Here is a 21,468-nt window from a genome sequence, read left to right on the forward strand (position 1 = left end):
GAATGCAGTTTAAGGTAGATTAGTTAGTTATGTCTCTAGTGTGTTTGGTCTTTCCTCCATAAAGGCTATATTCATCTCTATGATTGCCAAAAATCCCAAACAATATGCAAAGTACAACATTTCATCTAAAAGCATTGCATTGTGATTGCTGTTAAAAGCCCTTGTAGACCACATCTGTAAGAAGCATATTCTCTGTCATGTTCAGGCTCTACTGCTGGAAACCTAAGTGCGGATCATGTAAATGTGTTAAGGCTGCTGTTGGACCACAATAATGCCCTTATATTTATGCTGGAGTATGGCTGCAGATTAGAGTAACTCCAACAACATCCAGTCCTGCAGACTCTGTATTCGCCTCGTATCAGCCGGTAAATTCTTCATTGTTGCGGCCGCCATTCCAGCTCAACAGGGAGTTTTTCTGAGCTAGCTTCTCCACCTCATTCCCACTCTCCCTTCCTAATGCTCTGTGAAGAGACACAGTGTTACTGTGTGCGCGCGCACACACACAAGGCTTAAACTGGCTACCCTGCTGTGTTACTGACTAGCATAATGTCTCTACTGGCATAAGGAGACAAAATGAAGGAGGCCAGCACAGCCTGTGCGGAGATGTAATAATCCCACGTGGGATCAATACCAAGGTGCAGCCACACGCCTGTACACGCATATTATCGAGTCTGGGGATCAGAAAGAAGTTGAATGATACAGATAGTCATCCAGCGCCCCCTTAAAGTGATGTATGCCTTTCAGTTTCTCTGCTGTCACTGATAATGACGGGGATTTAGTCTCAGAGGACAAGAAGGGAAAGTTAAAGATAATAAGGGAAGAAGGAAGTTGTTGACAAACGGAGACACTCAAAGCCTGAGATGACTTGTGGGCCACCAGAGCTCTCAGCATAATGCGGCAAAGCACAGGGTAAAGATAAACGTCATACCATTTGTCAGACCAGTGTTATGTCCATGGCTAATAAAACACAGAGTGCTGTTAGTATATCACTTCAGTGAGTTTCTTATCCTGCCAGTTTCAGTTTCAGTGCTAAGTTTCTTTGCCACAGTTCACATCTGTAGCTTGAGGCGACTAATATTTGCCATTTCTTTCCTGGCATGCTCACTTTCTTTCTCTCGCCTCTGTTTCGTGCACTCAAGACCAGATGAGCTTTTTATCATGCTGACCAGCGTCGGTTGTCTGGTTGAGTGGGTCAGAGCTGCATACGTAAAGCAGTAAAGGACAGGCTTGACCTCTGCATTGCAATCATGAAGTCTTACTGGGTCAGTCATTAGGATTTGATGAGAAGTGAGTCATTGGGGCATTAGTTGCTCGCAATGAACTGACTATTAACTAGCTGCAAGTGCACAGCCGCACACATCTGCAGATTCCAGGGCATTTTTTTCATCTTTCCAGAGGGACCCAGTTAACGGGTCGCTGCAGTGAGGAATAATGATAGTCTGCTCAAAGGTTAGAGCTCGCTAATTGAGTTGTAAAACGGTTGTTGGTGAGGTGATGAGTGCTGTGTCGGGTCACAGGGTTTCACTGACAGGCTAGGCACAGTGGAGAGAGAGGGCAAGCAGCTGCATTGCTTAAATATATACATATCTATATATATGGTTTTGTTCAAAAATGGTTTGACTTGCCAAGGAAATCAGCAAAGAATTATTTGCTTTAGATAATCCAGAAAACATAACTGGAATAAATGGGTGTTTTTCCAATTTGTCATTCATTAGCTAGCTACCAGAATTGTTTGTCACACCTGACACAGGTACTGTTCTCTGCCACTCTAATCACTCCTCTAAAGCTAATCATGACATCTCCTGTTTTTCATCAGAAAATCCTGCAGAATCTGCCTGAGAAGATCTACAACAGATGGCAGTTTCACAGTATAGGTATGCACTTCTAACATTTTTCCACTTTATCAAACATTTTGCATTTGCTTAAATTCTAACCGTTTTCTCTTTGTAACACCTGACAGGTAGGTGTACGCTTTGTATTTCTTTACACTTAAGGACAAAAAAATGTCACCAGGACCAAGACTTAGCCTTTAATAATGAGGAGGAAATAATTAGTCTGAGAAGGGGATGTAAATGGGAAATGCAAATTAACACTTCATTTGAAATGCAAATAAGTAATTGAATTATGCATGATTTCAGTCCTGCACAAAAAAGGAAAACCCTTGCAAGAAGCGATAACCCCAATTATAACTGTTTTTCGTCAGCCTTTGGCAGCTAAACAGTCCAGGTCGAGATCACTGTTGCAGATTTGCCTTCCCCCTCCCCAGGCTTGTAATTTTAAATATCAACACTTATCTTTGGGTGGATGCCCCAGACATATTCACCATTTTTGTCCGTCCCTGGACCACAAATCCGCACAGGTTTAAAGCTTCCTCTTAGCCTTTCCTGCACTCGCATAGAATTTTCTTTTCCACACATCAGTTCAGGTGTCACTGGTCAAGATGCAGTGCTGTTATGTGTGTACTTCAGCCTGGTTAACTTTTTCTTTCACATAATTTTTATCGTTCTGTATCCAGAACCGTTACTAATGGAAATACAGCACCTTGTGACACATTCTTTGTGGTGGGTAGAGTAGCTCAAGAATGACATTAATGACTTGGTGGTTTTGGCCTTTTAGTTTGGAGATGCAGGGTCACAGGTACTTCACTCCTACCTTTAAGATGCTGAGGGAAATCTGCACAGCTTTTTGTCATCCTTCTGTCCCCAGCCAACAACCCATGAAAGGACTGCTCTGTGCTTTCGTGTTCAGTATTCTGATGAGAGGACCAGACAAAAGCTCCCTCAGTAAGGGCCTTGTTGATCAGGACACCTGTTCAGCGGTTTGGCTTTTACACTAACAAAAACTGATTCTTAACCTTAATCATCACCTTAAAATCAATATTAGGACAGAGTCAAAGTGTTTTCCAGCCCACAACGTCCTCAAAAGAGACTGCTGCCTGTCAAGAGCATGTCCTAAATCACGCGCACACAGACACGCAGAGCTCTTCCTCCTGAGGTATTTAGCAATCAGAGCGATGTCTCATTTGATTACAGTGGAACCAGATTGGCTTCATAAATGTGTGTCGCTGCCAACTCGTGTTAATTTTCATCAGGAAAATATGAAGCCTTGCCACTCTACCCACTAGTTTGTCAAGACCACCCATCAAGGTCAATTCTTCTGAGTCGAGATGACAGCTTTGTGCGGTTTGTGTCTTTCCTTGTTGTGCAGAAGAAAATTTGAATAGCGGTTTTTGACCGTTGTCACGTTTTCTATCCTCCAGGTTCTATTCTCAAAAAGCTTCTGCACACTGGAAATTCATTCAAAGTAAGTGCCCAATTTGAGCTTTCAAAATCTTGGCACACAAAGATGGACTGAACATATTTTTTTTAGTTGAATGGATTGTTAAAATTAGCCTCTTTTTGAATATGCATAAAAATGACCTTTTCTCCCGCTGTCTAGATTCGCTGTGAGGGGATCCGTCTCTTCCTGCTGTGGCTGCAGGCCCTAAGGGACCACTGTGCAGAGGAGCAGTTCCTCATCTTTGCCTGTCTGGTGCCAGGATTCCCCGCTGTGCCCTCCTCCAGAGGGCCGTGCACCCTCGACACCATCATTTACAACCCTTTCTCCAATCCCCCGGATGGTGAGAAAAGCGGAGCACATTACACATTATGTATTCACATTTAAATGACCATAGATTTTATTACATTTGTACATGCTGAGGATTGCCACTGAAATGATCTAAAGTACCCAGTTATAATACTGCGTAGGTTTATTTTCTGTCATTAACTCTGGTCCTTTCTTTCTGTTGATTTGAGCAGCTAAGGTGGTGCCTGAGGAGATCACCCCACTGGTTCCAGCTGTGGCAGGTGAAAAAGCTGCAGATGACCTGACCTGTTATATCCTAGAAATACTGCTCAAGTACATGGTCATCCAGGTAATAACTCACTTTGTGTGATGGCAGCAAGAATAGTAGTGTTATCATAACTAACCCTGCCTGCAGGAGAGTCTTGGATGTGCTTGATGGCTGCTTTACCCCACTTGTTGTTGGGGTTCCTTCTAATACTTTTAGTATTTTAGTTGAGTGTTTCTTTCATCATCAAAATATCAGCTTTAACCCAGCACATTTTATGAAGTCAGCAGCTAAACTATTCATTCCTCTTGTTCTGTACATGTTTTGCCTCAGACACAAACATTTTCAGTGACTAAATTGAGTTTTGTGTTATAAAATTTGCACAAATATATGCACTTACATACTTACATTAAATGCCATTTATGTGCAAATGCTTTTTCTGTCTTTAATAGACAGCTGTGTGATGGAAATGCTCAACAAATCTGAACATACTTGGTTCTGGCTTCACCTTTCATTTGTTTTCATGATTGGGTCTCTTCCATGTATTGTGCCACTGTAAGATAAAAAGTAAATTCAGTTGTTAAGTCTAAAGTTTTTCATCATATTTGGCCTCAGATCAAACAGTTTATGTCTATGTACCATTTTTTTTTTTTTTTTTAGTCTTAGAGGAACCTTCATGCTATTGTGTTGCAAACAATATACTGTCGCTGTGATGTTGGAAGCATCTCCTCTCGCTGTAGCCTGACCTTGTCTGCCTTATTGTGCTGTCTGTCTGCCAGGCATCCAGTTTAGAATGGAAGAACAAAGAGAACCAGGACACAGGCTTCAGGTTTCTCTTCACCCTGTTCAAGAAGTACTACCTTCCACACTTATTTCCCTCCTTCACCAAGCTCACAAACCTCTACAAGCCTTTATTAGGTAAGCCCACAAACCCAACCTATGTGTATATGGAAGCTTTTACAAAGGGAGTATTCTCTGATGGCAAAGTTACACACAGTGTACATCAGCTACTCCTTCTTTACTTATTATTTTTCTGTAACACAGAAAATGAGATAAGTTTGCAGAAAATTGTTTCCTTTGTAAAAACAGTCACAGTTTTACTCTTGAGCAGCAGTTTCATGAAATACAGGAAATGATGAAATCATATCCTGTTTCATCATTTAAATGAACAATTTGATTTAGTGGGGAAAAACTGTGACCACACCTCACCACAGCCACACTTTTAATCTTTAATATCTTTGTCTTTTTCTCCCACTGTTGTCCATTTTTAACCGCCCCTCTGCCCTCAACTCTTCATCCACTGTGCTACTCCATCAGACCTCCCCCACCACAGACCAAAACCCTTGTATGTGCCAGTGACACGGAACAATGAGAGCACCTTCTGCACGAGGGATCAGTACCTGGCACCTCGTGTGGCCTTCATCACCTGGCTTGTCACTTTCTTCCTGGAGAAGAAGTACATCAGCAGTGCTGCTTCAGCGCAGAGCGCAAAGAACGGCACCGAGGTCATTCCCAAACTCATCCAGGTGAACACGCTGTACACTGTGTTGATTTCATTTTTCTCCATTCTGTTATTCCAAGATCTTCTTTATCCTTCAGATGTTTTTGTAGCACACCATCTTTAGCACTAGTATAAAGACATCTGGGGTTTATGTTTCTGAACAAATATTCATGCATTTATTCATTCCTAGGTGTTATTTTACCTCTATATAAAACACATAGTTGATCAATAGCTTCACAAGCAATACAGCATTCAAACTAAGATTATAGCTGAAATAAAACCTTGATGACGGCGATCAGGAATCATAAAGGTTTTATTTCAGACTGCAACAGTTCTGTCACATTCGAGTTAAATCAGCCATGGAGAAAAAATAAATGGATTTTCATGTGATTTATCCAGAGACGAATGCTGCATACATACTATAGTGGTCCATTTCCCTTTAAAAATGCTTTAAAATACAACTAACAGCCAAGTAATCTGTCCTGAATGAGACTGTAGTGGTCCGTGTGAGGAGGTACCCTCTACTGCATACTGAAGGACTCTCATTTCCTGCCTGTGTTTTCCAGACTGTCACTGCAGGCAGTAGCAGCCAGGAGAAGGATAAGGCATCAGATGGGGATACAAACGGACCAGCGGGGGAGCCTGAGAAGAGCCACTCCAATAGCAGCACCCTGTCAGATCGACGAGCCAGCGATTCCAGTTTGTGTAGCGTTGAGGAGGAGCACCGCCATGTTTATGACATGGTGCAGTCCATTCTGCTCTCCACCCGGGACAATGTGAACTTCGTCAATGAGATCTTCCACCAGGTGAAGTATTTCTTTCTTCTGTTGCAACCTTTGCCAGTATTTTGTAATTTCTTTCTGATGGAAGATGCCTGAACAAAGATGCACTGCAGTAACACGGACTGTGTCGCCCTCTGCTGACCTTTTCATTAAATGACAGATTCACATTTAAAACTAACTTTAATCCTAATGAGCCATGGTTTCTTTCTTTCTTGTTAATTTGTTTTGCAAAGGCTTTTTTGTTGCCATCCTGCGAAGCTTCTGCAACCAGGAAGGTCATCAAAGTGTACAGGAAGTGGCTCCTGCAGGAGAAACCCTCCTTCATGGCAGAGCCCGACAGAACTGCTCGGGAAGATGAAGTGGACGAATGCTCCCAACAGATTATCAGCACCGAGACAAATAACGTGCACGTGCAAGTAAGTAATACAGAAAGATGAAGATGCCAATAAGTTTGCATTAACCTGTCACATATATAAGGACCGCGTGAATGATAAAACATTCTTAAAAGGTTGTATAAAAATCAGAGTAGTGCAGATAATTATGCCCTTGTTTTGTTTTCATTTAAATGTTTTTCAACATTTAAAGTGCGTATTTTTACTTCAAAGAAATTAGCAGCTTTATTTTTTATTCACAGCAACTACCTGCGGCCTGTATCGATCATGCAAACGTCCAGAAATAGTCTCCTGTCTCTGCAATCTATTGTGAACCCCAGTAATTGGTGTAGAATGAGAAAGGTGCACCAGACTGGGAAATAAACACTAAAATCCTTTTGACCGTTAAAACGAACGTGTAACATGCAAGTGAGCATGTAAATGATACGATGCATTTACGTGTATGAAACCAGCTTAGGTTCATTAACTGGCCTTAGACATGCAGTTTCTGTATACAAATACATAGAAAAAAGAAGCAGCCCTTGGAATAGTGCTTTTACTTATTTGAATTAAATATTTTAATCAATCACCATATAGATGTTACCAATCATGTTACCCTACTTAGTTTATAGACCAAGTTTCATCAAGATTGAACCAGTTGTCTCGGAGAAGTTTGGAGAAGAAACACACAGAGCTACATTCGCTACAATTGTTACAGGATGATGATGATGATGATGATGATGAATCAGAATTTATAATAAAATAAAATACAAATAAATTCTTTATGATTTAGCACTATAGGTTTTCTAGTAGCTGCTCTGATATTGATTCATATATTTGTAGTTACAAAGCCAAGAAGGCCAAAACACAGAACAGCTGAGGTAAAAATAATAATTATGATCAGAGTGGATGTATTTTATTAACAAAAAAGGTCTTTTCTATAAAGTCTACAGCACCTGTCTTAATAAATTAGTTTGTCTGCTGTGTATTTGACTGGCCGGCCTTGTCTTCTTCCAGATGATGGAGAGTCACAGTCACAAGCGGTCGTCCAGCTGGGGTAGGACCTACTCGTTCAGCAGTGCCATCAATCAGGGCTTCATCACCGAGGAGGAGAACAGGAACATCAAAGCCGGCATCCAGCCAACACTACAGGTATGTCTGTGTTCATAGCCTCTGATGGTTAGAATCAGTGTTTTTCTAGTATTATTGTCATCTTAATTGCTTTATGTTTGCACACATTCACGGTCTTCCTGTTTGTGTAGGTGTTTCTGACCAATTCATCCAACGTGTTTCTGTTGGAGCCATGCCAGGATGTACCAAAACTCCTGGAAAATCAGGTTGAGGTGTGCAAGGGTGTTCTTAGCATCTATCGGCATATGATCATGGAGCACACCATGAATACACAGACGTGGTTAGTAGGATGTTTAGATGTGCAAATTTATTTTTTATTTTTTTAAAGGTTTTTTTGATTTTTACCCTTTTTGTTAAAAATTGAATTCAATAGATGTGATTGTAATTGATTTACTGTCTGTGTTCTGCAGGGAGCAGATGTTGCAGGTACTACTGAGAATCACAGAGGCTGTGATGAAGAGGCCACAGGACAACCAAAGAAAAGACAGCTTTGCTGAAAGTTTAGCATCTTTGCTTTTTAGGGTATGGCTGCATTTAGTTTGTTACACACTCTCTGATAAACAGGCAGCCATAGAGATGGATCTGTCATCACCTCTGTTCTTTGGCTCTGAATACATTGTGATTTGTCTATATTTTTACGCAGCTTTGTATTCCTGCTATCAAGCCTGCTCTATATTTGGCATGTTTGGGTCTCAGTGTATGTGTAACTTGGTGCTAATTCATCATCTCTTTTCTCCTCCTGCATCCAGACCATCATTGTGGCGTGGGTACGAGCCAACCTGTGCGTATTTATCTCCCGGGAGCTTTGGGATGAGCTGCTGGCAGTGCTGTCCTCTCTTACCTGCTGGGAGGAGCTGGTGACAGAATGGGCCAGCATCATGGACTCGCTTACGGCTGTGCTGGCACGCTCCGTTTATGGCTTGGACATGGCCAACCTGCCTCTGGACAAACTCAGTGAACAGAAGGAGAAGAAGCAGAGAGGACGCGGTGAGAGGACAAAATGGGAAAAGATGAGGAGATTAGAGTGGCTTTAATTTGATTGAAATGAGGGTTTGGAAAGATGACACTGTTTATTTTTTGTGTCTTTTGTTTTTCTTTGTGTGCTTGACTAACTCTGAGCAGTATGATTCAGAACACGTGTTTGACCTGTTTTAAAGGTGCCATAAAACGATAATTCTGCCAGCTACTCTGTGTTATGTAAAGTCAAAAAAGCGGGTTTGCCCATAAATTTTTATTCTTGTTTTTTTTCAGCTCTAGTTGAATCTAAATGTGTCATTTTGTTCATTACAAAATACCCTCTAATACTTCAGCACTCACTAAGTTTTGTTCCTCGTATGTCAGGAGTGATCCAGGACTCTCAGAAGGCAGCAGCAGTTGCACGCTCATTCTCCCTGAGCTGGAGGAATCATGGGGAACAGGGCGGGCCACCAGTACAGGAGCCCATGAGGATTCGCTCAGCCACTACTTCAGGAGCACCGGGTGTGGAGAAGGCCCGGAACAATGTCCGACAGAAGGCCTCTGGTAAGTAAGATGTGGGTCATATGAGCCATTTACGTTTAAAGCAGACATAAAATTAATTGAATACTTGGCTTTATATAAAACATTAGCATTAAAGGCACTGACAGGTGAAGAGAATGGCTCAGATTATCTTGCTACGATTGCATTTTTTAAGATGCGTTTAGGCTGCGTTTTGATGCGTTAGAAGCAGGAAACTAAGCGGTGTTTTAAATGTTTGTTTTTTTTAAGCATTGTTCCATACGCACAGAGTATTATCTTCAGCTTTTGTGTGAGTCTCTAACACCATACTGATAACCCTTTGAAGCACAACTTTAGACCGCAGGGTTTATCAGACAGTATTATTGTGTGTGAAAGTCTTCAGACAGGTCCGTGTGTACACTGGCCCAGGTGTCTCTGAAAGCCCTGACACCAAAGACAAAGAGGCCAGCAGATGGCACCTATTGTTTCCCTCACATGTCACTACCCAGTGTCAACATGTTTCCATGTCAACTGGATTGTAGGCATACAGCACAGTCCCCCTGACAGTGTGTCAGAGGCCAGCTTTGGACTCTGCAAACACCCCTTATCTGATGAGAAAGTGGCAGGCTAATTATAAGTTGAGCTGGAAGGCAGTGGAGTAGTAAGAAGCTACAGTGTCTGGCTTGCTCCTCTTAATTTTGTCTAGACAGAATCTTAATGTGGGGGATAAAACACAGAGATGATCCCTTTTTGTTCCCTGGCCTTCCGCCTCCCCAATTACCGCCGATGTTCTGAAATGACGAGCTCATTGAGCGAGGAGCAGACGTAATTGTGCCTGGATGACATCTTAGAAGGGGTGTGTGTGTGTGGTGTAGGTATTACTGATGTTGTCGGGACCTAAATTTGTTTTTCTACACGGTCTCATTATGGAGACGTGGCTTCCCTATGGAGGCGAAAAGCAAGAGCCCATAATCTAAATCGCACACATTTAAGGGTTCAAGTAAGGTCACGTTTAAGGTTGTGGTGTGTGTGTGGGGGTGAGTGGGTGGGTATGTGTGTTCTCCAATCTATTATGTGTCCCATGCACATGTTTATCCACCTATTATGTTGGTCTGTTTATTTGTATCTGTGTGCAAGCAAAGATGGACATGAAACACTACCGCTTGAAATTCCCTTCCCTTTCTTTGGCCTAATTGGATTTCTCCCACATTGATCTTCAAAGGCCTAGCAGCCCTCCTCCCTACTCCTCAAGAGAAGGCCCACACATCAATTGCATGGCAGTTTTTGATAGTTTCATTAAGAGTGTAATTAATGCTCATTAATATGCATAAATGGGATGCAGTGGCGGGCTGGAGGAGACGATGTATCTCTCTCACTGAAAGGCATAATTAAAGTGTGCTGAAAGCAGAGAATAGAACTGTCCTCTTTCTCTGCTCGCTTTGAGATTAAACCTGAAGTGCTATCCAGCCACAATGGCAATGCCTCAGCATTGACAACTGTCAAAACTTGGTTGCACTTAAGCATGCAAATGCAAACTAATATTGTTCTGAGATCATGTCTTGATAACGGAGGAAGGGGCTCATAAATTCATTACGGTACTCATTAAGCTTCTACAGCTTCAAGGACCCAGTTGAACCGGCTCTCAGTCTGCCAGAGATGAGATGGTTATCAGGTATCATGGAATAATACAGAGAATGAGATCAAATGTTTTCAGCTTGGCGTGTACACGGGTAATTATTTTTATTATTTTTTAATTTTTTACTCAACCATTTAAGTACAGAAATCCAGCGCTGTGTGTTTCTGCCAAATACATTAAGTGCACATGCTGGTCCAAGAAACAAAAGCAGTGCACAGCATTTATATGTACCATTGGATCTTACTGCACAGTGTGTGCGCAGCCCTGCAGTATACTGACAACCCATCCAGGGTGTACCCCGACTCTCACCCTGTAACGGCTGGATACACAGCAGCCATCCTGCCACCCTGAGCTGTATATGTGTGATGGATGATTGCTGTTGCTCTCTTTCTTAGGCTGCCCTTGAAAGAGATTTTTTTTGTGTGTGTGTGTGTGTGTGTGTGTGTGTGTGTGTGTGTGTGTGTGTGTGTGTGTGTGTGTGTGTGTGTGTGTGTGTGTGTGTGTGTGTGTGTGTGTGTGTGTGTGTGTGTGTGTGTGTGTGTGTGTGTGTGTGTGTGTGTGTGTGTGTGTGTGTGTGTGTGTGTGTGTGTGTGTGTGTGTGTGTGTGTCAATGAGAATTTTAACTACACAAATTAATATTTTCATCATTTGAATCTACATGGATTTAGGAGAGAGTACTAGTCTATAGATATTTTTATATTGATATGCATTTTAGCTGATAAGGAGCAAAAACAATCAGTATAGAAATACTGTAGATACTGCACACTTGAAGTCGTGTATTGCCATGTTTTAATTTAAAATGAATGTCAGCAGTATGTCATTATTTAGGAATTAATTAAAGCCTCCTCATGATCATCTTAAAAGGGTCACGCGGCTTTTAAATAATCATAACATGTTGGAGTTCACTAAATTCAGAATCAAGACATCACTGATCTTTGTTTTAACTTCTTGGAAGAAAACTTTAGCATTTGTGCTCATTTTCTATATAGTTTCTTTATTTCTGTTTCACATTTAAAACCAGAGATTTTCACAGTAACATAACATATAAAATTTGACGTTACACACATTCAGTGTTTGTTCACTATCTGAGAAATGTGTATTACCCATTTTTATTTTATTGTCTTCCAGGCGTTTTGATTTCTTTCCCTCGTGATTTTTATTTGGTAGTTTTTGCGGTATTGTTGTGCTGTTTTGTGTTAATATTTTCTATATTTTTTCTGTATAAAATCTTAAAATCTCAGTTTTGTGACAATGTCACGTTTTTTTTTTCTGACTGGTTTTAAAATATTTTCTCTCTTAAAGCCGTTGCATTTTAACCTGTGACTCACGTGCGACTATATTAAGATCAAACTCCGATGCGGCTTCAATTGCTCCATTTTCACGATCAGAATTGAATTTATTAGTTGAAGCTTCTTTACAGCATTTTGTACTTTACTATCATTGAATATTTGCTTCTTTCCTTTACCTTTTTTCTCTTCCCGCTGTCTCTCTTCTTTTTCCTCTTCTTTCTCCTTCCCTGATGGAAGCTAAGCGAAGCCAGTCCATCAGCAACTGTGTTCATCTATACGAGGCTTTGCCCACTACTAAAAGTGTTCCTATGCTGCTCCACACTGTGAGCTCTTTCTTGCCTGGTATCTCTTCTGGTAACTCTGCTTGCTCTCACAGACTCTCAGGTAAAGTATTGTGAGAGCTGCATGTGTTTGCGTGTTGCGTGACCTTCGCCCAGCCTTTCCCATTCATTTTCAGTCACAGTCTCTCGTATAGCACCCTGAACTTTTTGATTTAAACCGTGTTGTTGGATGATCTTACTAATGCATTTCTCAAGATTGCCCCGGTGCTTTGTGCTGTCCTTAACAAGTGTATGTATCACCGTTGCATGTTTGCATGCCCTGTTTTTCCTCACCATGTTTCATATGCGTGAAATCTCTGTCTGTACAGTGTCTGCAAGTCACATTCCAGTGTGTTTCCATGATATTTGATACGTATTGCACCTCTGCCTGACCATCTCTTTGTCTTCCCGACTGTCAGATGTGGAGGAGTGTCAGCTGTCAGAGTGTGGGGGAGAGGAGGAGCTGGGAGGCAGAGACAGTCCTCTGCCGCGTAGCAGCAGCACCTCAGACATCACCCAACAGCTGTCTGAAACCTTACCAGGTATATACAAGCACAAAGCACTTTTTAATCTTCTGTATACACTCACTGAATACTTTATTAAGTACACCGTGCTAGTACCAGATGTTTTTCCAATCATCTGCTTTCCAGTTTTGCTGAGACTGTTCAAGTTGTAGACTCAGTTTCCTGCTGCTGTAGCTCATCTCCTTCCAAGTTTCAGTTATTGGCATTCAGAGATGCTCTTCTGCACACCTTGGTTGTAATTAGTGGTTATTTGAGTTATTGTTGCCTTCCTAAAAGCAGTCTGGCACTTAGGGAGAACTATTGCTCACTGGATAATTTCCTTTTTTAGGACTATTCAACTACTTTCAGTGGAATTACTCCTCTTTTATTCAGTTTGTTTGTTCAGCTGTGATACAAATTAACCCTGCAGTTTCTGTATAAAAGAGAAGTAATCTGTCACTTCAGTTGTCTGTTTATATTACACCACTATCCACTGCAATATTAAGGTATTAATCTTATTCTGTTTTTGAAAGCAATGCAAAAAAGGCAAATAACAGCTTGTTTTTCATAGTTAAAATTTTAACCTCGTGATAAAAAGGATATGAAAAACAGGCCAAACGCCAAATTTAATTTTTCTGTTTCGTCTGTCTGATTTTCATAAACAGGAAGTTACTGACTTCTTTGCCCTTGATAAGCTTGGAGCAGAAACAGCTGATGTGATTGTGCAGCTTCAGTTTCCAACTGAGTTTCAGCATCATATATTTACGCATACATGTACAAAAACAACCATTTAGGGGGGAAAAACAGCTTATTAAGCAAATTAAAGAAATGCAATATTCATTCTTCTTCTTTTCAACTAGATGATGTGAGAATGGACTTATGTAGTGTGAACACTTCTTATTTTTCACATTGAGTCAACTGGAATTTTCCATTTTAGCAGCTAAGCCTGATGTGTTTGATTTTTAAGCATCAATAGTTAAACAGACCTTAAACTGTATGTCAGAGATCTTTCACATTATCATTGTTGAAGTGATGAGGCGGTGTATTTATGAGCCATCGTCAGCTTGGTTTAGAAGCTGCATTGCACAGAAACAGGTGTCTGCTAATTAGTTCTGAGATGCAGTACATCCAGAGAGTATTCACAGCATTCTCCCGGCTGGAATAAGGCGGCGACGTTACAGGCCTATTCCAAAATAGATTCAGTTCATTTATCACAATAAAATTCAACACACCATTAAGTGAAAAAGTTGCTTGAAATTCTGCAAATTTATTTAAAAAAATAAAAAAAGTATTCACAGCTTTTGCTCAATACTTTGGCAGAAATTGCAGCATCAGGTATTTTTGAGTATGATGCTACAAGGTTCGCGCACCTATTTTTGGGGGGCAGTTCTTCACATCCTTTGTAAAAACTGTGAAGATTGAGGTGTGAATCAGGAGCTTTGGTACACAGTTCAGATCTCTCCATAGTTGTTCAGTCGGGTTCAAGTCTGGACTCTGGCTGAGGCACTCAGGGCATTCAGAGAGTCTCAAAGCCACTCCTTTCTTATCATGGCTGTGTGCTTAGGGTCCTTGTCCTGTTGGAAGATGAACCTTCATCCCAGTCTGAGGTTCTGAGCAATCTGGAGCAAGTTATCATCAAGCATGTCTCTGTAGATTGCTGCACTTATCTTTCCCTCGATCCTGGCAAGCCTCCCAATTCCTGCAGCTGAAATGCATCCCAACAACTTGATGCTGCCACCACCATGCTTTACTGTAGGGACGGTGTCCCAACAACAACGGTTACTGCAAGGTGCTTTATATTGTAAGGTAAAGACCCTACAATAATACAAAGAAAGAAAATCATATGTCCTCTATAAACAAGTGTTTTGACGACAGTGTGGAGGAAAAACTTCATTTTGACAGGAAGAAACCTCCAGAAACCCGACTTAGGGAGCAGCGTTAATCTGCTGCGAGCGGTTGGGGATGAGGGGAGGACGACAGGACAAAGACATGCTGTGGAAGAGAGCCACAGATTAGTAAATAAATGCAGAGAGGTATACAAACGCATAGTGAGTGAAAAAAGTGACTGAGGAAGAAACACTAAGTGCATCATGGGAATCCCCCGGCAGCCTACACCTATTCCAGCATAACTAAGGGAGGATTCAGGGTCACCTGGTCCAGCCCTAACTATATGCTTTAGCAAAAAGGAAAGTTTGAAGCCTGATCTTAAAAGTAGAGATACAGTCTCTGTACCAGCTCCCCAAACTGGAAGCTGGTTCCACAGAAGAGGGGCCTGAAAACTGAAGGCTCTGCCTCCCATTCTACTTTTAAATACTCTAGGAACAACAAGTAGGCCTGCAGAGCGAGAGCGAAGTGCTCTAATCAGACCAGAGAATTTAGTGTCTCATGGTCTGAGAGTCCTTCGGTGCCTTTTGGCAAACTCCAGGTGGGCTGTCATGTGCTTTTTACCTGAGAAGCATCTTCCATCTGGCTACTCTACCATTGAGGCCTGATTGGTGGAGTGCTGCAGAAATGGTTATTCTTTTAGAAGGTTCTCCTCTCTCCTGCGTTACTGGACGCTATGGAGCTCGATCAGAGTTATAATCGGGTTCTTGTTCACCTTCCTGACTAAGGCCTGTGCACTCTGATTGCTCAGATTGGTCGGGCGACCTACTTTAAACATACTTATTTATTTTTCATCATTAAGATCAGGGCTACAGGGATTAACTGAACATGTTCCAGTTTTTGTTAGGGCCACGTTGGCTTTCAACCAATCAGAACTGTTTGTTGCCTTTCAGTCCAGCAGAGAGAGTACTCGCCTACTTCCTGTGGTTCTGATAGCAGGATGTCTGAGGGCAGGACTGAGAGCACTGAGCCACCAGTGGTGAGAACATTCATCCTCCACCATCGTGTAAGCTTAAAATAAGATCGATCAACGCTTGAGTCATCTGTTTAAATGTTTGTCTTTGTTGTAGATCCTCATCCGACGGACCAGCAGCTCAGCTGAGACCGAGTGCAATGCCGAGGGACACGCCAACTACACGAGGCCCAAGCTCAGAGAGAAAAGTTAGATGTTATAATCACTGTTCTGTTTTAATGTTAAACATAAATTGCTTTTTAAAAATGTGAATTTTCATCAGCCTACTCTAAGACTATAGCATATAAATATGTCATTGTTGCATTGGATGTTACAGTTTTCTTTACAGAGCTAGTAGGCTCCATTTGAAGCTTCTTTTGCTTTTCTTCTTTCATTAATTTAATCTTTTCACCTTAACTAGGTGAGAGTGTTAGTAGTGAGACGTCCAACGGCTACCTGAATGAAGCTGAAGTTACCTGGCAGGCGTTTGATGAGGAAGCTGATAATCAGTCCACACAGTCGGCACACATGGACGTGACAGCTGATCCTCAGAGCCAGGGGAGTCTGCTGCTCAGCCATAATGAAGCTTTAGCAGGTATAAACTCACAGCATGCCCCTAAATCTTGATGCAAGTGTCTCTATTAAATGTCTCTGTATGTCTGTGCTTGTTACAGTTTGTTTGAGCTAACAAATCCAGTCAGAGTACTTGGTCTATGTCTGTCTGCCGCCTGCAGCTGGTTTGATACATATAATAGTTAGCAACAGAGCTAATGTCCTCATTATTATAAAAGGAAGCCCTTTGTGACCATTCATCACCGTGATTAAATTATTTGGGAGACTTAAGCAGTTGTGCAGTTTAAACTGGGTTTTGATGGCTCCTGTAACGTTGCTCTTGATTGATAGATGCTTTAATCATAGGAAGGTTAAACAACCTAATATCGGCGAGATGACTTCCTTAACCAAGCAATTTCAGTTTTTTAATCTGTTCAGAGTTTGTGGCATTTAAAAAGTGGAAATGTTGTGAAAGCAAAAGTAACCTGTGGTCTCGGGTTTGTTTAAGGTAACTACTAATGTTTGACAAATTAAAGGAAAAAAATAATAAGTGCTGTTGTACTAAGGAGATGAACCACCACAGCATCATTTTATTCTTTGCCCCTTGGAGGGATAGAACACATTTGTTCCAGGAAATCTTCCCTTATTTGGTTTTCTGATGCTGTGCAACACACAGGTGCAAAAACTGATAGGTACTATTATTATTATTGTTAGGCTCTGTTTCTGTGTAATCGGATAGAAAGAGATGTGGTGACTATGGATAGGATGTGATTCACATAATTTTCATGCTGTTCAGTGAGAGCATTGTCATGTTGGAGGAGACTACTCCCAGCAGGATAGAGATGTTTCATCATCCAGGAAAAATGGAGGAGGGGCTTGAAGTAGTTGGTTTGTTTTTTCCTTTAATTTGTCTCCTGTCGGTTTCTGTGAGGGGGAAGATTACCAAAACATCCCTTCAGCTTTGAGGCTTTTTATTTATTTATTTATTTATTCCCCCTCCCCCCTCATGTATGCAGATATTGTCGTCCCCCTGTCTGCCCTTCCCACCCTTGTACGTGAACGTCTGTGTTTCCCACATTGTGATCACTGCCCCTCTGCTCTGTTCCTCAAACCCAGTTTGATCCATGTCCACTTGTTGTTTTTAGGTCCTGAGTGTGCTCTCCCTACCCACTCCGCATCCCCGTCCTACCACCACAACCACCAAAACCACTACCACTACCCCCAGAATCCCCCTGCTTCACCAGCCCTGCTGGTGCACACAGAGTGCCCACGGGATTGCCCCCTGGACGACACCATGCATCAGTCTGTCTTACACATGCCACACCACTTGGGTACTGCTCCCTAGCTGCTACTCATCATATAGACCACAGTCTTCATCTGCATTTCACTTCTTTGTCTTAAATTTCCCTTGTAGATTTTTCTATTTGCTTTTTGTTTTTTTTTATGCTACTCTTCATTAAAGTAGTTGCTTTTTCATTATTCTACACACATTATTATTTTTATACAAAATAATTGTTCTTTTGTTTCTTCATTTTTTTCTGCAACCAAATTTAAAAACAGTGAAACAGAAAAAACTTGAAGTCATTTTTAATCACCTCACATCAGCTACACTTCATCTCTGTCATTTCCAAGCCTTGACTCCCTCAGGTTCTCATTGCTCTCCTGCTGCCCACTAGGTGGCACTGTCCTGCCACAATTCACTTGGATGATGCATGTGATTTCTGCCTGTTTCCCAAAAGTATTTGAGTGTTTTATTCACTTGCATAATGCCTTTGGGGAAAATGCACCCGATAACTTAAGGATTTGGTCAACAGCTGCTCTAACAACGCATTAGCTTTGAGAGTCAAATCAAATCATTTTACTATAATTGTATAAAATTGGTCTGCATTTGTTGACTGAATCCATTCTGCTAAATAAAATGAAGTCTTTCTTGGTACTGGCAAAGTGTTGCCAAATAATAATTTCTGTAACCCACATCACCCATTACTCTTTCTATGTGACCATGCAGATAGCAGCGAGTTTCTGGCTGATGATGTCAGCATCATTGCTGGTGGGACTCTGACTGGCTGGCATGCTGATTCAGCCTTTGTCCTGTGGAGGAGAATTTTGGGTATCCTGGGAGATGTGAACAATATCCGCTGCCCCAAAATCCATGCCAAGGTCTTCTCCTATCTCTATGAGCTCTGGCACAAGCTGGCCAAGGTACAATAGAGACATAATCAGCTGATGATAAACCAGTAATACCATATGTTATGTGTACATGAGCATAAAAAAAGCCTACATCAAAGTGATGCTTTTAAATCCTCTTTACGTCAAAGACGGGCAGAATTTCTATAAATAAATATGACATTTTAAATCAGAGATTGTATTCTGTACTTTCCAAAGCAGAGAGTTTGAACCAAACATTAGATATGATGTGTGTATTCAATCAAGTGAAATGTGTGCTTACAGATTCGGGACAATCTTGGGATCAGTGTGGACAACCAGTCTTCTCCGCCCCAACCTGCCTTCATCCCGCCTCTTCGAATGCTTGCGTCCTGGCTTTTCAGGGTATGAACAACGCAAAGACACAGCTGACAACGTTCAAAACAATTTTTAGATGTTAGTGTGCATACAAAGTATGGATGAAATACTAAAACCTAAAAATAATAATACAATTCAAGCAGCTGGATCTGATTGCCGGATCCACTGTCATGTCATTAAAAGTAAATATTAAAGCATTTAAAGTGAATGTCTCCATCAGCGCTATTTGGGGGGGGGGGGAAATCTGGGAGGATCTTATAAAGCTCAGAAGGCAATATCATTTCCAGGAGCAGCAAAAAGTAATAAATGCAGCCGAATAGTTAGCCTTGGCGGCAACAGACATATTAGTATTATCTAATCAAACTGTTTATGCAAACCAATAAAATGAAGAATGTTGCCTCAATCTGTGTTATCTCCGTATGAGGGAAAATTTAGTGGTTGGAGTTGGATTATTTTATTTTTTTTTTTAATGGGTGGTGGACAAAATGCATCAGCTTCTCAAGTCTCTGCTGCACCTTAATAGATTGTAAGTGTCTCCAGCTCCTCATAATAGCACTCCTCCCCTCTTTAGGCCACCATGCTGCCAGCAGAGTACAAGGCTGGCAAACTGCAGGCCTACAAGCTGATCTGTGAGATGATGACCAGGCACCAGGATGTGCTCCCCAACAGTGATTTCCTGGTGCACCTTTACCACATCATGCACAAGGGCTTCACGAGTGATGACCCAGTAAGGCTCCTACACGAAAGCTGTCGGTTGTTCCTCTTTCCTCCAGTAGATGGCGCATTGCTCAAATCAATGTGCATCAGCCTTGATTAAAAACTGGAAAGCAATTAAGGCTGTTTGTTTTTGTCAGTTTGCCATTTACCTTTTTTAATGTGTGATTTTTGTCTTATTCAACTGGTTGTATTTGCTCTAATCTTTGTACTCGTGTCAGTACTAGTTATGTGTTTGGAGTGATGAGTTAAGTTGAAGGGTTTCCTGGCAGGAGTGAGGACACAGTTTATATAGGTTCACTCCGGTTTATGATTGTGACCCTTGTTTTATTAAAAAAGGAGGTGAGGAACGTTGCTGTTTTTGGCATCTTCCACCTCCTTCAGCCACACCCTTCCTAGTATTCAGATCTGGCATTGCTCCATTGCTTCTGCACAAAGCTGAGTGGTTATGAATGTAGTTCCTTTAAATAAAAAGGTGAAGATGAAAAATGTGTGTAAGAGATGTTTTGCATGCTACTATGTGTGTGTATAAAGGACTATTGATTTATATATGCCCTCCTGGCCGGGTTTCTGTTGCGCTTTGGCTGTGTGACAAGCTTATTAGAATGTTTTCCATGTCGTTAAATAATGTTTTGAGCCCCTGCCGCGTATACGTGATTAATTAAGGACTGACGTCTGTCGCGCTCCGTTAGACTGACACGTCGGCCGGGGGCCCGGAGTAGACTGGCCCGCCTGCCTCTGTGTATGCGAGTGTGTGTGTGAAGGAGTGGGAGGGGAGCCTGGGGAACGTAGTGCAGAGTAGAGCAATGAGGGGGGCACTCTGAGAGAGCAGGCAGCATTCTCAAGCTTTTGTTGTGGCTCTGTATAATGCGTTGGGGGGCCAGAGCCAGGCTGGCCACTGAAGCATGCTCAAATTGGCCAGAGAAAAGAGTCCTCACGCCACACAATAGAGGACAGCCGCACGCCTGCTTAACATAAGAAAGTGGCTCTTACTCTCCTCCTCCTCCTCCTTCCTCTCTGCCTTCACCCCACCCCCCCAATGCACCTAAAACATTTGCGATTTTGATTTCTTTCAAAGCATACAGATATTTTTAAGCTTCTCTATTTATAAGCTTTTTCAGGAGGCGCATATGATAGGACTTTTTTTTATATATATATTTTTTTTATTTTTTTTTCCTTTGTGCGTTTAATATTAGACATCTGAAGATGTTTGGTCTTTTTTTGTTCAACAGCGTCTCTCATATCTTTTTATATAGCTTCACTATATAAATGAAGTCTGCCTGTCAATCGAGTAACACACTGTGCCTTAAACAGCCATGCTTTATAGATGGCAGGGGGAATCCCAGTGTAAATCCTCACCAATAAAATCAACTAAGCTTGGAGGAAAATGACATTTCCCTTGGAGGGATTCTCCTTCCAACTGACAGAGTGCCAAGGTCAGGGCTATTGTCCTGATTGTCTGTCATTCTCTGGTCACTGGTCTCACAAAAGCATGACCACCGCACAATGGCAGTAATCTATCTAATAGGTCTACAATCTGGAGTGCAATAGTCAACAGCATATTTTGCAAAACATAATAAGTGCACACAAAGCTTTAATGCATCTATTCACCTTTTATTCTTTAGGTTAAAGAAAGGGCTCGAAAGCACTGACACATCACATCATTTGCACAAACACACAGATTTCAGCACCTGTGCAGAGCTGGCTTCTCCTTTTAACTCAGTTCATCTTGTCATTCCCTAAAAGAAGGCTGCTGCATAATTTATATAGTGTCAGATTAAAATGTGAAGGTTGACCCGTAGGCCACCGACACGGCTGTTGATTAAACTCCTCGTGGCTACAACAGCCTGCAGGTTGGTTATTATCCCTTTCTTACAACTTGTGAATGAATTACAATAGGAAATATGTCCCCATGCTAAACTGTACATTTAAATTGGTAAATTTTGGGATTCTGTGCAGAGTGATGTAATGCCAGAATGAACCCCGTCACCCCAGGGGCCAGCAG

General features: G+C 41.6%; 1 protein-coding gene across 3 annotated transcripts in view; it reads left to right on the plus strand.

Moving 5' to 3' along the window:
* ralgapa2 (Ral GTPase activating protein catalytic subunit alpha 2) overlaps nucleotides 1–21,468 on the plus strand; it is a 99,056-nt gene that overhangs the window by 27,394 nt on the left and 50,194 nt on the right. For 2 of the 3 annotated variants that reach the window (XM_031728077.2, XM_031728076.2), the window contains exons 4-24: nucleotides 1,817–1,874; nucleotides 3,260–3,303; nucleotides 3,439–3,619; nucleotides 3,798–3,913; nucleotides 4,609–4,747; nucleotides 5,147–5,355; nucleotides 5,897–6,136; nucleotides 6,346–6,528; nucleotides 7,501–7,635; nucleotides 7,746–7,894; nucleotides 8,025–8,136; nucleotides 8,364–8,601; nucleotides 8,956–9,135; nucleotides 12,755–12,877; nucleotides 15,616–15,701; nucleotides 15,793–15,883; nucleotides 16,096–16,269; nucleotides 17,372–17,557; nucleotides 18,235–18,428; nucleotides 18,678–18,776; nucleotides 19,321–19,476. In XM_031728077.2, the coding sequence (XP_031583937.1) occupies nucleotides 1,817–1,874; nucleotides 3,260–3,303; nucleotides 3,439–3,619; nucleotides 3,798–3,913; nucleotides 4,609–4,747; nucleotides 5,147–5,355; nucleotides 5,897–6,136; nucleotides 6,346–6,528; nucleotides 7,501–7,635; nucleotides 7,746–7,894; nucleotides 8,025–8,136; nucleotides 8,364–8,601; nucleotides 8,956–9,135; nucleotides 12,755–12,877; nucleotides 15,616–15,701; nucleotides 15,793–15,883; nucleotides 16,096–16,269; nucleotides 17,372–17,557; nucleotides 18,235–18,428; nucleotides 18,678–18,776; nucleotides 19,321–19,476 (3,093 nt within the window). The remainder of the gene's footprint in view (nucleotides 1–1,816; nucleotides 1,875–3,259; nucleotides 3,304–3,438; nucleotides 3,620–3,797; nucleotides 3,914–4,608; nucleotides 4,748–5,146; nucleotides 5,356–5,896; nucleotides 6,137–6,345; nucleotides 6,529–7,500; nucleotides 7,636–7,745; nucleotides 7,895–8,024; nucleotides 8,137–8,363; nucleotides 8,602–8,955; nucleotides 9,136–12,754; nucleotides 12,878–15,615; nucleotides 15,702–15,792; nucleotides 15,884–16,095; nucleotides 16,270–17,371; nucleotides 17,558–18,234; nucleotides 18,429–18,677; nucleotides 18,777–19,320; nucleotides 19,477–21,468) is intronic. The other variant, XM_039603125.1, reaches the window with a different exon arrangement.

Source organism: Oreochromis aureus, linkage group 19 (assembly GCF_013358895.1).
Source record: "Oreochromis aureus strain Israel breed Guangdong linkage group 19, ZZ_aureus, whole genome shotgun sequence".
Taxonomy (NCBI): domain Eukaryota; kingdom Metazoa; phylum Chordata; class Actinopteri; order Cichliformes; family Cichlidae; genus Oreochromis; species Oreochromis aureus.